At 46.5% G+C, this 20,962-nt stretch overlaps 1 protein-coding gene across 2 annotated transcripts in view; it reads right to left on the minus strand.

Moving 5' to 3' along the window:
* The window catches only part of ODAD3 (outer dynein arm docking complex subunit 3), a 253,592-nt gene that overhangs the window by 63,626 nt on the left and 169,004 nt on the right, over positions 1-20,962 (minus strand). For both annotated transcript variants that reach the window (XM_085600554.1, XM_085600553.1), the window contains one exon: positions 4,049-4,205. In XM_085600554.1, the coding sequence (XP_085456680.1) occupies positions 4,049-4,205 (157 nt within the window). The remainder of the gene's footprint in view (positions 1-4,048; positions 4,206-20,962) is intronic.

Consider the following 20,962-nt stretch of genomic DNA (forward strand, 5'->3'; position numbering starts at 1 on the left):
ATAGAGTTACTCCTGTATGAGGCAGCCAGCTGCTCTTAAGTGTCTGATGGACTCAGACAAGAGCGAAGTGTTGAGAATAGTGTCAGGAATAGTCAATCTATACATAAACTCTACAAATGCACATAACAACTACAGGAGTGGGTGGCAGCCTATGGGCAACATTGCCCTGCACTACTTCATTTCTGTTTCTCTCATAGCAAAAGGGTTTGTGAAGGTTCTTTTTCTGTGCCCTTACAAAATTATTTATGCACTAAGCGCTTATTTCATTGCAGTCTCTTCTTTTGCCACTCCAAGATAAAGAATTCTGATCTCTGTAGCCTTGCCCTACGGCTGCATTGTGACCTTCTTAAGTGACTTTACAAGGCCTTCCTGAAGAAAGGCAAACTTCAGTACTTAAGAAGATATATTGGAAAAGGTGCCTGGGGTCCCGCAGGAGGGCGGGACTATTCAACGCTTATGACTATCATGGAAATACCCCTACGAGAGAACTGGAGTTACAGGTAAGAAACTAGAACATCTCCATTAGGTTGAGTTTCTTGAGGAGGTTTGATTTCTGAAGAGTATCTCTGGGGCATTTATGGGATTCCATGCCCCAGAATTTATTTGTAGTTTTTGTAAAGTGCTGTATACCACCTAGGTTAGTTTCAGAGCGCTTAGGGAGGGCATACAAGGAGGAAGATGAAAATAGTGACCATCCAGATGAACACATCAGTCAATAGATCTAATGATAGGAATTTGCCTCACTGTAAGCAGATAGACGTTGTCAAAGCCTTAAAAGTACAGTCACAGAGGTACTCCTGTATGAGGCAGCCAGCTGCTCTTAAGTGTCTGATGGGCTCAGACAAGAGCGAAGTGTTAAAAATAGTGTCAGGAATAGTCAATCCATACATAAACTCTACAAATGCACATATCGACTACAGGAGTGGGTGGCAGTGCATTCCTAAGGGAGCAGTCTGGATGATGGAGTGATCTTCTGCTAAATTATTGCATCTGATTTGATGAATGATGAGTAGATTCAGGTCGGCAAACCTTATTCTTCTTGTTGCTGATAGAGAGTAGGCAACTCAGTGAGATAATTTAGGCAGGGACCATGTTAGGCTTTGTGGATAAGGAACAGCGTTTTGAACTGGATTAATCTTTTATCAGAAGCCAGTGGAAGGACTAGTGGCAGCGAGATGTGGTCTTGTGTCAGTCCGAATATCAGCCATGCAGCATGATTGCATTACAAGACCGGAGGCTACCATTACGCATTATTCCTTTAATGCCACTCCATGCAGCACTTTAAAGAACTTTATATCATAAACTAAACATTCTAGAACAGAACATTCATAACATATAACAAGTCCATGCACATAACAGTCTGCCTCTTTTAAATGCTGTTCCTCAGAGATAATTAACTTTATTGCTAGCTTTATTAACTGTTTATTAGCTGTTTATTATTGTGGTTTGCTGAATATGCTGTATTGTTAAGACTATTTACAATATATGGAAACACCTGTCTTTTAATGACGTTTTCTGCAGTGTTTGCGTTTTTCTATCTTTAGAGTGTCCTGTAAATGGGGCAGTTTATGCCTTTAATTTTTCTTGCAGCGCCTGTTTTGGTGGGTGTAACTGGTTAAGAAATTATCAGAAAGGTGTGCCATACTTCTCGGAGCGTACCGCTCCTTTGTACCTTCACTAGCCGGATTCTGGGCCGCGGTATTGGCCTGATACTTCGGCACAGCGGACCCCTGGAATGCGAATGATCAGAGCAGCTGTGATGGACTACAACAGCTAAGCAGCCCACACCAGGCCCTGTGTAAGACTCAGGCATGGGCCGCAAGTGCCCGACGTGGTTGCTGACTCCGGCGTGAGTCGCAAGCAACTGACGTGGTTCCTCTAGAGAGGACACATCGGGCGGTCCCTGGGCAGCTCTTATTATGCTGCAAAAAATTAAAGGAAAGCATTGGGAAAAGGCCTGGCTGTCCCATAAAATAACCCCATCTTGGTTTGGGCTTTAGCCAGTTTTTTATTATTAAAGACGGACGGAATTCGGAAGACTGCATGGAAAGTTGACAGTTGCTTTGTCTCCTCAAACAGCTGATCGCGCAAAGGAATACTTGCTCAAGTGCCTATTCGACCACTATCTTTAGGCTATTTAGAGTACCCAGAGATTGGTTCTCAAAATACATCTAACAAGCGTATTAGGAGCTTGGCTTAAAGCATTGCTCATATTGAGACACTTTAATGAAGGTGTGCCCTCTTGATAAACAAACCCTACTTTGAACGCCCCATCATGTCAGATCAAGAGAGACAGAGCCCTGATATTCCACAGGGGAAGATTAATGAAGAGCTTATTAAAAAGCTCATTCAGCATGAAATGCGTATGCAAAACGCTGGACCAGGTTATAGCAGCCATTCAGCATGAGTCTAAATTCTTTGTAGTTTAGCGAAATCTCAAAAAAATGTCCTGTGTAGATGTAATTGCAATAGTTCAGTTGGGACATGACCTCTGCGAGGACTAGTGAGATTTTCTGTAACAGTTAGTGGAGAGGCGGGATTCTTCTGAGAGGAAATTGGTGGTGGAAGGTCATAATAACAACAGAATTTGTATGAGGTAGGAAAGTGAATGTCTAAATTCAAGGCATGTTCTTGTCCCGATTTAAGCATAGTCAGATTTTTTGCCACCAGAGCTGGACCTCAGATAAATATAGGGTCTGACTGGGAAGATCACTGAAATTGCCTTCAAGTGTCAGATAAATCTGTATGTCATCTACATACATTTTGTAATTGAAGTTATGGGATTCTAATAAACAGAGCCATATAGATGTTGAATAGTATATGTGTTGTAGACCTTCCAGAAAAGAGAGGGCCAAGTTCGACTTGGTGGGCTTAACTTAGTGGAAAGAAACTGAACCTCATTAATGGCATGTCACCGGTGCCTGTTGACAATCTTTCAGAGTATGCTGTGGTCAATGATCTAAGGAAAGGTTGATAGAATTAGAGCACATGGCTTGCAATTATTGAGAGTGATGAGCAGCTCCTCAGTGATGTTTAGAAGTGTTGTTTCTGTTTCCTGTAGAGGATGGAAACCTCATGAATTCATATAGAAGGCCGTTTAATTGTGAAAGTTTTATGTATCTCAGGACTATCACTTGGTTTCACATCTTCTCCTTTTGTTTCTGAAGAGTGTCTCTGTGGTGACAGACCGCTCTGGGTATGGAATATGGCCAGTGAAATAAATGTTCTTCTTAGGTTTCTGATGGTTAGCTCTAGAGTGATGTTGGATATCCAAGTATGAGATTCTGGGGACTGTCTCTGGTGGCGGATCTCCCTAGGCTAAGATTTCAGGTAAATAACTCTGGTGATGGGTTGCTCTAGGACTGGATTACTGATAAGAATCTGGAGTGGTGATGGATAAGCTTCATCTGGATTTGCAAGAGTGACTTCTTGCTGATGGAAAGCTCTACTTTTGATAGGCAAAGTTCAAATGTGCATTTCTGGAATGATGGGCATCTCTAGGGTTTGGTTTCTGAAAATATTTCTTGAGTGATGGATCTCCTTTAGAGGGGTGGTGTCTGAAGAGTATGACGCAGTGATGCATCTAGTGGTTCTGGGTTTTTAAAGAGTATCTCTAGAGCTATTGATTTCCAGGATTTGTGTTTCTGGTGATGCATAACTTGAGGGTAGGTTTTGGTGGAGTTTCCATGGGTTATGGATCATTTAGGGTTGGGTTTCTGAGGAGTATTTTTCAATAGTTCAGTTCTAAGGGTTTGGATTCTGATCATTATCTCTGTGATGGTTTCTGAAACAAAAATTGCTTTTTTGATGAGTAACCTTCGGGTGATGGCTACTCCTAAGGTTGCGTTTCTGAGGGTATCTCTATGTCATGATTTCTACAAGGTTTTTGACTGTGGAGCACCTCTATATTGACATATCTTTATTGTGTATGACATTTGATGAAGGGTATCTTTTGTGTCATGGCTTCTACAGGCTTATGTATGTGGAGCCCCTCTGTGGTGCCACATCCCCACATAGGACATTTGAGGAGAGTCTTTGGATCACTTACTATTTTAACATGCTGCAGTTTGTTGGCCAAGTGCTCCACTCCTGCCTTGGCTGATGATAAGACAATGGTCATTCTCTCCAGCTTCTCCTTCATCTTATCCCTCCGAGCCTCCTCCTCTTTAAGATGACTTTCCAACTCCTCCAGGATCTGCTGCCCACTGAGGAGAGACAGAAACAGGCCTTACTGGGTTTACCTGTACATTTATGGTTACATTTGTTGTATTGATTTTCTTACATACACATACCTCTGCCTACGAACAATTGGCCAGCGAGGTTCTGTGTGAGGCACTCATATCTTATATTCGTATAAAGTGAAAAGCAAGATCTGAGAATAATACTATAAAACTTAACCCTCCTCCCCGAGTTGTTATACATAACCTTTGGACGGAGTTGCCATATAGAAAACATTTGTCACGGGATGTTCATAACAACATGAAAATACTTGCTCTAAATGCAAACAGGTTCCTCAGGAATAAGTTGCAGTTTGTGAAAATACTGAGAGCATGCCAGTGAATGGAACTCCCTGGGCAGTATTGCGATGAAAGAGGCGCAGTCAGCTTCATTTATCTTATGTTTATTCTATACGAAAAGCAAAATCTTTTCAATGGTTTGTTTAATCAGTTTCCTAGTGTACAGGCCAAAGTTTTTCCCCATTGAGTCAAAATAGCTTTTATAGTTGTAATGAGGGCCATTGCTAGCAGTTTGCCTTTTAAGGATTTATGTGGCTGACCATCCGTCTGCAAATGGGAAACCCAATGAAATCATCTATGCCATAGCTTTTCTTTAAAACAAATCAGTGCACCTTAACCCAGTAACCTGGGTGCAGTGCATTTTGGTAACTTGCAAAGCACCTGAAAGCAAAATGCTTGCTTCTGCTAAGTGTCTTTTCATCCCAGATATCACCTCCTGAGCTATATGGAAGGGAATCGCAACCATATATATTTTTTTTAATCTACACATCCCAAGGTTTCTATTGCTGGGTGTCAGAACTCCCTCACCCTAACTGGTTAACTGGAGATTGCACTGAAAATGATGTCCATAAGATTATTAGCATTTCTTCCCCGACGCAGTAATTCCCACTGTATCCCATGTGAAGGAATATAGACTAGCCAAGGCTTGACCCCCAACTTTGTTCCTCAGGGTCGGCAAAGTGTGGTATTACTGGACATGTATGGATTTTCTGTGGGTTCAGGGTACCTACAGGCGCTAAACTAGACAGTGCATTTTGGAAATTTGAAAGGCAGTTGCAAGCGAAATGCTGATTTAGAGTATTTGTCTTTCAGTCAGATATCACCGCTAAGCTGTATGTCAGCACTCTAAAAGTTCTATCACTGGTTGTCATACCACTCTCATCCTAATTGGATTGCCAAAACATTTGTTAGATTTTCAACATTTGATTGCCAAAAACATGGTAGTTTCCTTGAGTCTTGGGCACACAGGGACTTTTCCTCTCTAGGCTTAAACTTTAATTTTAAATAGTTATAACTCATACTTAAGTAGGCCTTTATTTTTTCCTCCATGCCAACCTTTTGCGCAATGTGTAGTTCCCTAGCCAGTTAGGCATCAATCACAGTGGGCCTCTTTTTGACATTACAGTGTCACAGCCTGTTTGACAAGTCTGCTGGGTTTACATATAACATTTGGGGTCCACTTCAAAGGGCGAAGGCCGGAGGCCATACAACTCCTGTGCATACCATGTCTGGCTGCTTAAAATCAGCTTTGTTCTGCCAGTCCTCTGTTTCTGAGGTTGTTGTGGGCACAGGGACTGTCCAAAACAGGCTTTTAATGTCAAATGTGGGAGGACACTAGGATTAACATAGTCCACTCCCAATGTGCGCCCCCAGCCCTCAGAGCCCACGTTTAGTGTGGCCAAAGACTTTAGCTATCTTGAAAAAGCCCAAAGTGGGTAGAGTTTGCGCTGGGAACATGTACCCCATTGCCTAGGGCATCTGTATGGGTAGTTCCAACTCACTAGCTTGTGCCGCGCATGAATGTGGCTTTTTCAGGCACCCGCTTGAGAACACTTCTGGATCTATGGAAGATCAGAAGAGGATTGACCTGCTGTCCGAGACCTGAGAAGAGCCTGGAATACAGGACCATCTCTCGCTCTTGTGTTGAGGTCAAAGAAGTGGACTCTAAGGTTCAAAAGACTGACCTCCTGTCAAAGCTACAAGGACACAAAAGACTACAAGAGGCATTTTCCTGCAACTGCCCAGCTGACCAGTGACAACTGGACCTGGATTGGACCCTCCAATTGGCCTCTTCCTGCAACCCTGTGGGTCTGAGTCTCTAAGTGCCTCCCATGAGTTCTTGGGAGTCTAAAGAAGTGTACTTCTGTGGTGGATTGGGACTTAAAAGACCAATGTCAGAAAGTCAAATCTTAGAGCAGGACAAACCTGGTTAGTGCTCTGACCCACTGTCCATGGTGGTCAGCGTCAAATTGCTTCTAGGTCCTGTTCTACTACGACTTTTGACTATCATTTGCATTTTGTACCTACTTGATTTGTGTCATTTTGCTGTCATTTTTTAAATTACATTTTACTCTATGTTTTGGGATTTTTATTGTTTTGCATTTCGACTTTATTACTGTTTTAGTACTTCATAAATAAATACCTTACACATTGCCTCTAATTTGCACCTGTCTGTTCAGTGCCATAGTTACCGTTGGGTTGAGCTCAGGTTAATTTAATGACTTTAGTGCTTCACCCTGACAAGGACTGTAATTATTACTTGAGGTGGGCACTTGCCCCCTCTTAGCAAACATCCCAATTTCTTACAGTTAGAAAAAGACTTCATGTAGATATGCAACTATCTTTAAGGTAGATAGCAGATCAGCTTTATTGGGTACACATAATAGGTTACTGTTTGATACAATGAACTGTTTTAGAGATTTCCTACCTAATGAGGATAAGCACAACTTTATGGAAACAGTACATGAAGGCATGTTTTTAAACAAGGGACAAGTACTGCAGTCAATCTTGCCAACCTTTCGGTTTATGGTTACTGGCACGGGCTGTGTGTGAGTAGGTCCAATTGGCTCAAGCAGGCATGAAGCTAAACGCATAGCGAAACATTTTGAGACTCTGTGTTAGACCTGTCAGCCTTGGGATGGTCTTCCCCTAAACCTTTCGCCTTTACCCTCCTATTTTCCTGAAATTCGTTTTGTTGGCCTTAGGAGTCTGTGCACTTTACCACTGATAACCAGTGCTAAGGTACCTATGCTCACTTCCTAAAACATGGTAAAACCGGCTTAGACCCGATTGGCATATTTAATTTACTTTTAAGTCCCCAGTAAAGTGGTATACCATACACCCAGGGCCTATAAATTAAATGTTACTAGTGGGCCTGCAACTCTCATTGTGCCCCCCACCGAAGTGGCCCTGTAAAACATGTCTCAGGCCTGCCACTGCAACCTACCAGCAGTATTAAACTGCCATTTTGACTTGGCAATATAACCCCTTGTCAAGTCTAAAAACTCCTTTTTTATTACATATAAGTCACCCCTAAGGTAGTCCCTTAAAAGCCCTTAGGGCAGGGTAAATTGTAACTAAAACGTTGGACATGTACTTTACTCCATAGGATAATATTGTGTTCCCTTATTACTTTAATACGTGCTACATTTCGTGAGTAGGTAGGAAAGTCATGTTTGGTATCTGAGGAATTGAATTTCAAATCCTTCAATGGTAAAGTTGGATTTTAAGTCACAATTCTGAAAATGCCACTTTTATAAAGTTGTCATTTTCTTGTTCCAAACATTAGGCGCCTCCAGCCTGATCCTAAGTCATATGGCTAGGTGTGAGTGGCAGTTGGCATTTGTATATTCCTCCCAGACTGCCACATAATAGGGGGATTAGGTGTGCCTGTATGGGCCACCTTAGGCAAGGTGGGAGGGTTGATCTGGGCACAGCCCCACTTACATATCAAAAGGCTGGGCCCTGCTCACACACAAAGAACATCACACCAGCCTTTTGTGCTGTGGCTAGGCTGGAGCCAGGGTAGGGAGGTAGGGAATTCCAGACATTTCTGTGATAGGAAGCCTCCAGAAGTTTCTCCCACTTCAAAGAAAGCACCAGGGATAAAAAGTTGACCCTCAGACCCACTCTTCATATCACTCCTAGATCTGTGGAAGACTGAAAAAGGACTGCTCTGCTGCAAGAAGGACTGCTCTGCTGCTTTTACGTCAGAATAAGGAGGACTGTATCTGCACTTTGAACCCAGGACCACCAGAGTGACTCCAAGGGCTAGTTTACTGGCCTCATGATTAGAGCCTCAGGGACAGAAAAGGCTCCAATCATCTTAAACCCTGAACCTGGAATATGCCTGCTGTGAGTACTTACTCCCCAAGTGCTGTCTCCCTGGTCTTGGCCCCCTTGAAGTGGGACTAAAGTTGCTCTGCCAGCCCAGCTGTGGTCCTCATCAGATTCGACGCATCGCAACCCGACGCAGGACCTCACATCGGAACCAACACAGTGCGATGCTACTCAACACAGGATGTGGTCTTGCAGCTCTCGCAGCTCCCCACCGGAAAAGATGCAGCTTTATGCAACTCCACCCAGCCCTTGCAGCTCCACATTGGAATCGATGCTGCATGGCGCAACCTGCAGCGGGACCCTGCATTGCACCTTGGAACCACCACTGTACTATGCAGAACCCTGAAAAAAAGGAACAGCTCTCAATGGGCTTAACCTAGTCCCTCTATACGAGGTGCTCCATCGCGGTCAGCTGAACTTGTGACTTTGTCCTGGATTGTCATGATCAGATAACCACAGTTGGCGCGTTGTGCCTTTGAGCACTATTTTTACTGAGCCTTTAAAACTGCATATCTGCTTCTACTAATAGGATTTTTGTCATTTTGGTGTCAAATAATTTATTAAAATGTTCTCTATTTTTCTTAATTGACGTGGGATTTTTCTTGGGTTGCATTTTCACTTTATTACTGTTTGTGTGCTGCGTACATACTTTACACATTGCCTCTAAGTTAAGCCTGATGGCTTTTGTGCCAAGCTACCAGAGGGTTAAGCACAGGCTAAATTAGTCACTTTAGTGGTTCACCCTGATGGAGATAGTGGCTGTTACGTGAGAAAGGCTCACGGCCTCCTCAGCCATCAACCCACTTTTCACACGCCGCTTTTCCAGAAAATCTCTATTATGATCTTACATTGAGGATGAGATGCATAAAATGAAAGCAGAAGCCTAAAAGCAGCTGACCTTGAAAAGTGAAAGAAATTCTGGAGACTATGTTATTGTCATTCACACATTAGGTACTGTTAGGTGTTGATTGTCCAGAAATTGCCTGTGGTGTGCTTTTAAAAGAGAGAATTTTCAAATGAATGCACATTTATCTTGTCTGAAATCGGCTTCAAAAGTGTTCTGAAAATTCATGATAGAAGTGGCTGCACATCTTGGTAAGAAAGGCTTCCTTGTTTACCAATATATGGATGACTGGCTTCTGAAAGTTGATTCACAACATGCAGTACTTCTAATTTTCCAGAAAAAGGACAGCTTTTTGGAACATCTAGACCTTCACATACATATCAACAGGTCAGATTCCATGCCAACTAAGGGGTACAGTATCTGGAAGCAATCTTTGATTCAAAACAAGCAAATGTTTCTCATTTGGAGAAATGGCTGTTCTCATTCTAATAGAAAAGTGCCGTCCTATACAGGGCCAAACATACTACAGCAAGGCAGATATCATCTTCCATAGCTTTATTGGCTTCCTGTATAAACAAAGTATAAAATGTAAGGCTATATATGAGACCTCCACAAGAATGCTTACAGGATCACTGCTGTCAGAGCTCACGGAATTGGGAAGGTGCTGTTGTTGGCAGTACTGGAAACTTTCACAATGTGATCAAAACGCCACAATTTAATGACAGGAGTTCCATTCTGTCAAGTGCATCCAACACAGAAGATCGAAATGGATGCATCACTCGTTTTTGGGGAACATCAGTTCCAAGTTGCATTGTGCTCATTTTGGGTAACTTCAAATTCAAGGTGCATGGTCCCTGATGGAACAATCGTATCACATAAACATGTTGCAATTCATAGCATTCCACCTGTAATTAATATTTTCTGCCACTGTTGATCAAAAGGGAAGTACTGATGCACATAGACAAGACCGCAAAGTATCACCTCTACAATCAGGGAGGTACAGGTCTAGGACCCTCTGGAAATATGCTTAATCTGTATGGTACTGGATGTTAGTAAGAGATGTCAGTATGACAGTAATAAATCTGCCAGGAATTTAAATCCAGAAAGTAGACACTCTCAGCTGGTGTATCTCAGAGGATCCCAAATGAGATCGTAAATGACATACTGAACCAAATATTTAAACATTTGATTTGTGCACAACTGAAAAATGCATATAACTTGCGTCCATTTTTCAGGTAGCAGGTAAGTTGCACATTTTCTTTAGATCAGTTGCTCAAAAACATTTCTATGTGCTTCTCCTGTGGTCATGCTTCTCCTAAATGTGATTATCAAATTAAAGCAAGAGAAAGTAATAGTGATTGATATAGTGATTGCCCAGCAATGGCCTAAATAGCAGTAGTTCATCAATCTGCTTCACGCATCAGAGGAATAGCAGCCAAGATTCATCAACACAATCTAACATCTTACAGTTTAACAACAAGGTATATAAATTCAGCCCATCTAAACGTACGTTTATATTGCATGAACATTTTTAAGGAGTGGAAGAGGCCATCTATGAGGTTGCCCTATGCTTTTAAGTAGAAATGATTCTGTCTTTGGTGCATCAAGATGTGAGTCAATCCAAAGTCTTGTCAGGAAAACTCAGATCTCCATCATAGGAATTTCGCTGAGTTCATGAGCAACCCACCAGCCTCTCCTATTCAAACTGAGAGCTTGAAGAATAACTGAATTCCAAATACCAGGGCTGTCCCCTGAGTGATACCTTGGTAACCCAGAAGCCTTTGGAGGTGCATTGTAGGTTTTCTTGGTTTACTCAGCTTAGAGCATAGGTCTTCAAACGGTGAGGCGCGCCCCCCTGGGGGGTGCAGAATCCCCTCGGGGGGAGGGGAGGCGCGCACTCCACCCCACCCCTTCACCTTCCATTGTTGCTTCCAGGCCCATTAGCCTGAAAGGGCTTCAGTCACCACCATCGTGTGTCTCAGCCCAGGCAGCTGCTGCAGCTCAAGCTCCTGGGGGCTCGGCTGGACAGTGTCTAGAGTCTTATCTCCAGCACGCCTGAGTTTTTCGCAGGTCTTTAAAGACCATTTGCATGTTTACATACCTTTGTAAACTGGTTAAAGAGGCTGTTTGTTTTCTGGTTCCAGTACCCCCTGGGCCCCCACTCTGGCTATTTCTTACATTTGGATTTTACTTTTTACTGCCTTAGTGTGAGAATGCATTTCATGAAAAGGGATATAAAGTAGGGTTACCAAAAGAAAAATGCCAGCCATGTGTTGTTTTAAGAGCCTGCAAAGGCCTTGTCTTGACACAATATAGGGTTAATAATAAAATAATAAGTATTCATTTGTAATGTGACTTTTCAATCTTTGTTCCCTTTAATTAGCAGTCATGGCTCATTCAGGCAGCCCTAGAACACAATAAAAAATGCTTTCTATTCATTTTTGCTGTTTCGAGTATGCACAGATAAGTGCCGAAAATACAGCTTTAGGTGACTGCTTATTTTTGTACCGTCTAGGACATCAATATAATGAGCTGGCAACCCTAATCATAAGACTGGAAGTTTATTGCAGGATGAGCAGAATATTTATTACCTCCACCCTTGATCCCTGGAGCCTGAATAATGCCATAAAAGCAATAGTTTAACTTATATCTGAAACCCTATGCCAGCCCTCAATAACATGCTGAGTAACATCAACTGTGCCTGGGAAGGCACCCTGCATTCAGTCAACTCACTCCTCATTCTCGCCCTTCACTTTCATACTCACTCTGCACTCACAGGGATCACAATGTACTTACACTGATCACCATGCACTTACACCACCCGCTCACCCTGCACTCAGTGACCACACTGCAGTTATGCCACTCGCCATGAACACACACCGTTTCCCTCCACTTAGCCTGCGGTCACATAAGCACACAGCTCACTCTGCACTCACAGCGATCACTCTGCACTCAAAATGCTCTTGCACTGTTCACCCTATACCTCACCCTGCAGTCACATGAGCACACTACTCACCCTGCTCATATGACACTTCACTCACCTGTCCCCCTCACTGCTCACTCTACAATCTCACTCAAACAAGCTCATCACTAACCATACATTCAGTTGTCCTCCTCTGCACTTACATCTGCACCCAAATTCATATGGTCACCTCACTCACCCTGCAGTCACTCCTCTCACCCTACTCTCACACTGTTGCATCGCTCACCATGAACTCCTGTCATCCACACAGCGTAGAGGGCTATTGTGCCTGCTACAAAGAATGTGTACCATGCAGATCAAAGAACTGTGTAGTAAACTACGGGTAGCCCTATGAAAAAGTGAAATTTTGGTCAGAAATGAGCTATAGAGAGATGAGGTGTATTGTTGGTGAGTGGTAGTGAAGGAATTCATGGAGAAGGAGGAAATGTGAGAGGGGTGCACAAAAAGACTGTTGCACCGTGCGCAACCAGTGTTAGGGCCAGCCCTGGCTGGAAGTCTTGCCCCCCCCCCTAAAGTTGGTCTAGTTGCGCCCCTGGTTGCTTCCCACGTCGGAAGTACGTTTGCGGCCTATTTTTCATACCCCCATCTCGAGTTAGGGCTCTTTGATTGGAGTAGTCATGTAGAACCGCCAATCAGCATGTAATTCCTGCAGCAGAGCACTGCTTTGATGTCAGCACTGACGTTCCTTCATTAAAGGGGACATCAGGAGAGATGCCAGGGAGTGCCGCAAATTTTGTATACATAAAGTTGCAAAATACTTCAACTTTGCTGATGTAACAGCACTTCTTCACTGTTGCCTTTTGCCTCGTGGTTGCTGAATTTAACATCTGGTTGCTGCCGTTCGGCCTCGCTCTTGAACCCTTCCCCCTCAAAGTTATCCTGGTTTGTACCCTCGTAGCTACTGCAAGGAATTTACAACAGTTGTATCGTTCCTGAAGCACAAGTTACTAGTTGTGTAACGATATATCTGTAAGAGACATTAGTTAGTGATAGATTCCTTACCTTAGAATATCCACAGGCGTCAGACTGGATCCGGAACGTTTTGCTAGCAGTACCTCTGCGCGTCAGTAGGTGGCGTTGTGCCGCTCTGTGTCCATCGCTGACATCGTAAGCGCCGAGATGACGCCATGGAGACTACTCAGGCGCCACCCATGCGCACTGACGTCAGTTCTGTACACGACTATCCACGCGAGGAACGCAGAGCCATGCAAGAAACTGACCACTGGTGCCATGAAACTAGGGCCCTGAAAGGGATGACCTTAACCCTAGAAATCAGTTCGCAGAACGGGGAGGATGGGTGGGGCGGTAAGGAATCTATCACTAACTAATGTCTCTTACAGATATATCTTTACACAAGTAGTAACTTGTGCATCTGAAAGAGACACGTTAGTGATAGATTCCTTACCTTAGAATAGATACCCCAGCAATACCAACCCCGGTGGTGGGTCTGTGAATAGATTACACCAGAAAGTCACGGAGAACAGAACGGCCAAAGAAGCCATCTCTCCGGACCTGACTGTCAAGGCAGTAATGCTTGGTAAACGTGTGCAGCGAGGCCCACGTAGCTGCCTGACAAATGTCCTGCAAGGGGACGCCGCGTCCCAAAGCAGTAGTGGCTGCTGTCGTCCTGGTAGAATGGGCAAACAGCCCCACAGGAGGCTCCTTCTTAGCCAGCGAGTAACAGGCTTTGATGCAGAGAACGACCCACCGAGAAATGGTCCGTTTGTGCACAGCCCGACCTTTTTTGGCGCCCACGTAGCCAACAAAGAGCTGGTCATCCACCCGGAACTGTTGTGTGCGCTTCAGGTAGAACGAGAGCGCACATTTTGGGTCCAGGCGGTGGAGCCTCTCCTCCTCTTTTGAATAAAGGAGGTGGAAAGAAGGTGGCCAAAGTGATGGTCTGCCCGATGTGGAAGGGGGTGACAACCTTTGGCAAAAAAGAAGGACGGGTCCTTAAAACCACCTTGTCCGGATGAACAGAAAGCAAAAAAGGTTTAGAAGAAAGAACCTGGAGCTCACTCACTCTTCTGGCAGAGGTGATAGCTACCAGGAAAGCCGTCTTGAGAGCGAGAAGACGCAAAGGACAGGTATGACGGGGCTCAATGGGAGCGCACATCAGATATGTCAAGACAAGGTTTAAGTCCCATTGAGGCATTATGAACGGCACGGGAGGAAACGTGTCTGTAATGCCCTTTAGGAAACTGCTAACAACTGGGGACTTAAAAAGAGAAGGCTGATCTGGAAGCCAGAGAAAGGCGGAGATGGCCGAAAGATAACCTTTGATAGTGCCCAGAGCAGAGCGCTGCTGGGCCAAAGAAAGAAGGGACAGAAGGACTTCGGAAAGAGGGGCAGAAAGGGGATTCACAGCCTTAGCTGTGCACCATGCCACAAACTTGTTCCACCTGCAGGCGTATACCGTTTTAGTGGAGGGATGCCTGGCTGCCAAAATGACATCACAGACTTCGGGAGGAAGATCGAAAGCTGTCAACTGTCGCCGCTCAATCTCCACGCATGGAGGTCGAGGCTGTACAGGTTCGGGTAGAGAACCGTCACCTGCTGCTGCGACAGAAGATTCTCCGAAGAGGCAGTCGGATCGTGGGATCGATCGCCATGCTGTGTAGCTCGGGATACCAGTATCTTCGTGCCCAATCCGGAGCCACAAGAATGACTTGGGCCCGATCCCACCGAATCTTCTTCAGCACTCTGGGCAGAAGCGGTATAGGCGGAAAGGCGTACAACAGATCACAACTCCACTCGCGACGAAAAGCGTCGCCGACCGAGAGCCGCCTTGGAAATTCCAACGAGCAGAACTGACGACATTGCACTTTCTCTTTGGTGGCGAATAGATCTAACGAAGGCTATCCCCACTGCAGAAAGAGTCCTTCCCCCACATCTGAGTTCAGACGCCATTCGTGATCCATCAATCACCGGCGGCTGAGTTTGTCCGCCCTGGCGTTCAGAGAAGCTGCCAGGTGTTGAACCACCAAGGTAATGCCTTGACGTTCCATCCAAGTTCAGAGGCGCAGAGCCTACTGACATAGGGTCCACGACCCCACCCCACCCTGCTTGTTGCAATACCACATGGCGGTGGTGTTGTCCGTGAACACCTGCACTACACTTCCCCGGACAAAGGGAAGGAATGCCTTCAGTGCAAGTCGGATCGTCCGAAGACCAGAGGCCTCTGATCTCCGCCTCTCCCAAGTGGCCACCCCATCCCAGGAGGGATGCATCCGTCACCACTGTGTGCTCCGGTTGGGGCAGGGAGAGGGATCTGCCATTGACCCAATCGCGATTCGTGAGCCACCACTGCAACTGACGTGCAGTGCCCTCCGAGATCTGGACATGATCGGACAGGTTGCCCTGATGCTGCGCCCACTGGAACTTCAGGTCCCACTGCAGAGCCCGCATATGCCATCTGCCATGTTGCACCATCAGGATGCAGGAGGCCATCAGGCCCAGGAGCCGGAGGGTCATCCTGACTGAAACCCGGGATAGAGTTTGAAAGATCGGAATCATAGCCTGAATATACCGGACTCGCTTCTCGGGAGGATAAACCCGGTACAGCATCGAATCCAGAACCGCTCCGATGAAGGGGAGCTTCTGAGAGGGACTTCGGCACGTTGATGGAGAATCCCAGCAAATGCAGGAGGTCGGCCGTAGTCTGAAGGTGGGCGACGACTGCCTGGGGCGGACCCGCCTTCAACAACCAGTCGTTGAGGTAGGGGAAGTCTGACACCCCTGACCTGCGCAGATGAGCTGCGACCACCGTCATCACCTTCGTGAACACCCGAGGAGCGCTGGTAAGGCCGAAGGGGAGCACGGCAAATTGAAAATGCTCCTGGCCCACCGTGAACCGCAGGTAACGCCGGTGGGCCAGCAGGACGGGGATGTGAAAATATGCGTCGTGCAAGTCCAATGCTACCATCCAGTCTCCAGGGTCGAGGGCAGCCAAGACCTGAGCCAGAGTCAACATCTTGAACTTCTCCTTCCGGATTGACGTTCCTGAGGTCCAAGATGGGGCGCAAGCCCCCCTTGTCCTTCTTGGGGACCAGAAAGTAGTGGGAATAACAACCACTCCAGTGGGAGAGATGATGGCGGACCCTGCCACCCACTGGCGTGGGGTGCCACACAAAGCACAGATTAGGAAGGTTTGGAGGCAGAAGCAGCGGGGGCGGAGGTGGACTGACCCCCACGCTGATTCCCAGACCCGCCCCTGCGGAAACCGCGGCCGCGCTGAGGCTGGTTCTGCACAGGCTTGCTGAAAGAACGTGCCTGGGCGCCCCTTCCGTGGCCACGAAAGGAACGAAACCCAGGAGTGACTGGGCTTTTCGTGGAAAGACCTAAGGACTAGGCCGTGGCCCACGAGTCCTTAAAATGCTCCAGTGCACTGTCGGCCTTATCGCCAAACAGGCGAGTGCCATCAAAGGGCATGTCCATGAGTGAGCTTTGGACATCTGGCGAGAACCCGGTAGATCTCAACCAGGTGTGGCGACGAAGCGCCACAGCTGTAGAAATTACACTACCTAGTGAGTCCGCGGTGTCCAAACCACACCGAATGGCGAACTTAGCCGCATCCTTACCCTCGGCATCAGCTTGGGACAGCACAGCTCGGGCAACGCCTGTGCAACTGTATCCCACACCGCGTGGGAATAGCGGCCCAATTGGCATGTGGTGTTCACTGACTGCAGCCCCAAGCTGGCCGAAGAGAACAACCGCTTACCGAACTGCTCCAGCTTCTTAGAGTCCTTATCCGACGGAGCCGTGGGAAAGGCACTCTTTGACGTCGAAGCTTGGATGATCAGGCTCTCAGGCGTAGGATGAGTGGTCAGAAAAGCGGGGTCACCAGGCGCCGGGCGATGACGCCTGACGATGTTCTTATCCACAGGGGCCCCTGTGGCTGGCCGTGACCAAGTGACCAGCAAGACGTCAGTGAGGGCATCGTTAAATGGTAGCAGGGGCTCCGACGAAGTGGACACCGTCTGGAGCACTTCAGTGAGGAGATTAGTTTAGAGGGCCACCATAGGGAGATCAAGGTTGAGAATCTCAGCTGCCCGACGGAGCACCATCGTGTAGGAGGCGCCCTCCTCCATGGTAGGCGGGGGAGAGGCAAACCCCGGGTCAGAGGAAACGTTGAGGTCGTCGGCATCCTCCAAGTCGTCCGCCCAGTCCTGCTCGGAGTCATACTGACGGGCAACAGGGTCCTCGGACCCCTCCCAGTTGTCCGCCGCATGTGGTACAGACTGCAGAGGCAGTGCAGGAGCCAGAGAAGGAACAAACGGCGTCGGGAACGGTGCCAGGAACGGCGCCGGCCGGGGCCGAGCCAGCGCAGTGTCCCAATGCGGATCCCAGGTAGGAACAAAATGGTCCTGGAACCTGGGCAAGGGCGGGACAAATGGCACCCACTGCGGCGCCAGAGGCGGAGCCGAGGGTGACGCTGGGGCCAGAGTCGGCAGCGATGGACCTTGTGGCGCCGTGGCCGGAGCCAACGGCGCAGGATCCTGTGGCACCGAAGCTGGATCTGCCAGCGGCCCAACAGGATCCTGACACTGGACCGCAGGGCCCGAGGGCGAACCAGCGGGAGCCCGAGACCTAAAAAGGCGGTGCATGGTAGCAAGAAATTCTTGCACATGTGCGGGAGTTGCCGACGGACCCGGGTAAGGTGGGAAGGCCGCGGGACTCTTGAGCTCTGAAGGAGCCGCGGGGGCAAAGCCCCTGTCCCCATCGTCCACATCCGAGGACTGATGGGGGGACGTCGGACAGTGAACACGCTTCTTCGACTTCTTTTTGTGTCGTCTCTTACACGAATCCGAGGGTGAAGACTTGGAGCCCGAGGAGCGACGACTGTGGCCCCGCGAGCGTTCCCTGGAACGGCCCCTGGACCGGGAACGGCACTGGGACGAGTGCCGGACCTCCAGCAGCTTCCGGTGCCGCTCCCTCAAGGCCTTCGGGCCATGGCCCGACAGTCCAGACAGGACCGGGAGTCGTGGTCGGTCTCCAGGCAGTAGAGGCAGACATCGTGGGGGTCCGCCACCGACATATTGCGACGGCAGGCCCCACAAGACCTAAATCCAGGCATCCCTACGTGCACCAAGGAAACCAAAATAGTACAGGAGACAAAATTCTTAAAAAGGGTAGTCAAAAAGTGACTAAGATACGTGCTCTAACCGGATCTGCGCTTTCTGGTGCGGAGCAAGAAAAACTGGCGTCAACGCGCATGGGTGGCGCCTGAGTAGTCTCCGTGGCGTCATCTCGGCGCTTACGATGCCAGCGACGGACGCGGAGCCGCACGACGCCACCAACTGACGCACAGAGGTGCTGCTAGCAAAACTTTCCGGATCCAGTCTGACGCCTGGGGATAGTCTAAGGTAAGGAATATATCACTAACGTGTCTCTTTCAGATGATTCCATTCTCTGGCAGGTAAGAGTGAAGAGCTTTTTGTTTTATTTTTTTTAAAGCCTAGCTCCTTTCCCCTTCGTCCCACTACTAGTGTTTAGTGGAACTCCTTTTTCTGATATCTTGTCTAGGGGCAAGGATGTGGCGCAACAGCCAGAGCTGATGACTGTGGAGCTGAGGAACCAGGTTCAATTCTTGGTGACTGCTCAACATCCCGTCATTATGGGCAAATCACTTAATCTCCCTGTGCTTACAAAAAATGAATGTGTGCTTGTGTAATGTAAAAGATGCTCCTGTAAAGCGCTCCAATTCCTTTGGGTCATGTTTGCGCTATATAAAACTGCAAAAACTATATTACAAAATATTGGGAGCACTCCCGTTTCCAGGTACTGCTCAAGACTGGAAGTGTAGCACAACCTAAGGATGGCAGAAGCAAGAATCTGTCCACACATTGACTGTCTCTGTGGAGAAAAACAGGTACACCCCTCACCTGTGTTTTGAGAGTGTTTTTACTAATCTATCCTAAATTTTGTGTTTTATGTGAAAAATAAAGCACCAATGTAATTTTTTGTGCTAATTTTTTCTTGGAGACTTTTCATTTGAATTTTATAATAAGCACAAGCACTACAAAAACATCAGTTTACTAAACACTCTTACTTTATTTAATATTATTTGCCAAATACGAACTGGGCTCTGCAGGAAGGAATGGCCATCAGTGATGCAGAGTACCAGCTTCCAGAATATTTTTGTCAGGTGGTGGTGGTGGGGGAGCTCGACGTGTTAGAAGGTTTCGATGGAGGGACTCAGCTGACAAAAGGTTGAAGACCTCTGGCTTAGAGGTTGTTTATATCTCTACAGTCATTTGTCTTTAATTTGTCCTATTTACAAAAAGCAAAGGTTAAGAAATTTTAATACTTCAAAGGCTTCACTACACGTTTAAGGTTTACTCAACAGAGTTTGTATTTAACGTTTTTAAAGCACTGCATTGAGGTGGCATAATAAGAATAAATGCCTGGTTATCATAGGAAAGGTGTTCGAAACCCAGACGGAGATGGAGATATTCAGTGTTCAGGAATTCAGCACAGATTCCTATATGAAGAAACAAGATGAAACCTAATTAACCTTTCTTCCTCAACTCTTCTATTTTCACACCTTGGACACAGTGTTACTTATAATCAAGAATTGTTAATTAAACCTACTTGTCTATTTATTTACTTATATTAGAATTGCTGTGTATGCCATTTGATTCTCTCATCTCTGAACGGAAGCTGCACTCCTTTATGACCCATGCCTCTGTCTTGACCATGACACATAAACAAGGCAGCTCATTATCCTGTTGGTAAATTGTTCTGTCTCCTCTGGATTTGAAGAGGGAAATAAAATGACTGGGTAAGACCAAGCACCTACAATCTAGTTGCAGCCTCTTAGGACAGAGCATCTACATGATGTTCAGCATGGGAAGATGCTCTAAGTAACACAAAAAACAGAAAGCAAACATTAACACGCTCGGAGAACAATGAAAAATTGTTAGAGCTAATTATGCTGTGAGTTTTCAAAGCAGAGAGCGCACTGAAAGCACTCCTTTAGCCCTGAAAAGCATGTTAGTAGCTTGGCAGAGGGTGAAGATGTCTGTAACTCTCTAAGAAAGAACCTCTCTGAGAAAGAAACACAACACCTATTACAGTATGCTTAGGCAAGAATCCTGACAGTAGCTAATCCTCAAAGCTCCTCCAGCACCCCGAAGATCAAATAGAGGGAAAGAAGGCTTGCAGAGCACAGTATCTCAACACTATTCATCAGAGTGAATATCAATACAACCCAATGTAGGAAAGTGCCCCTTTTTCACATGGTCACCGCCACTTTTTGCCTGGTATCTGATGCAGTTTTGACAGAAGTGCACTAGGTTCCTGATAACCAGGTCCCCAGTGCCAGATCTCTTTACCTAAACTGTACAATTGTTCTCCAAATTGGCAATACTTTTAACACCCCCTGTAAGTCCCTAGTAAGTGCTACCCTTAGTACCCAGGGCAATTAGGCTAAAGAGGGTCCCCAAGGGCCGCAGCCTGTATTGTGCCACCTTAAGGGACCCCTCAGCACCAACATGCAAACTGCCATGGCAGGCTGCATGTCTTAGTGAAAACATGACATGACACACATCCCTGTGTACTATGCCTGCAGATACTGCATGCAGTACGGGTAAGCCACCCCTACAGCTGGCCTTACACCCCTAAGGCAGGATGCACTATACTACATGTGTGGACATATCTGCATGAGCAAATATGCCCCTGTGATGTCTAAGTCAAATCTTAGATAGCACAAGTGAACTGGAAAGCCATTTTAAGTGCATGTGCTGGACACTGATAAAAACGAGTTCCCCAGCTAAT

This window comes from Triturus cristatus, chromosome 4_2 (genome assembly GCF_964204655.1).
Source record: "Triturus cristatus chromosome 4_2, aTriCri1.1, whole genome shotgun sequence".
NCBI classification, from domain to species: Eukaryota; Metazoa; Chordata; class Amphibia; order Caudata; family Salamandridae; genus Triturus; species Triturus cristatus.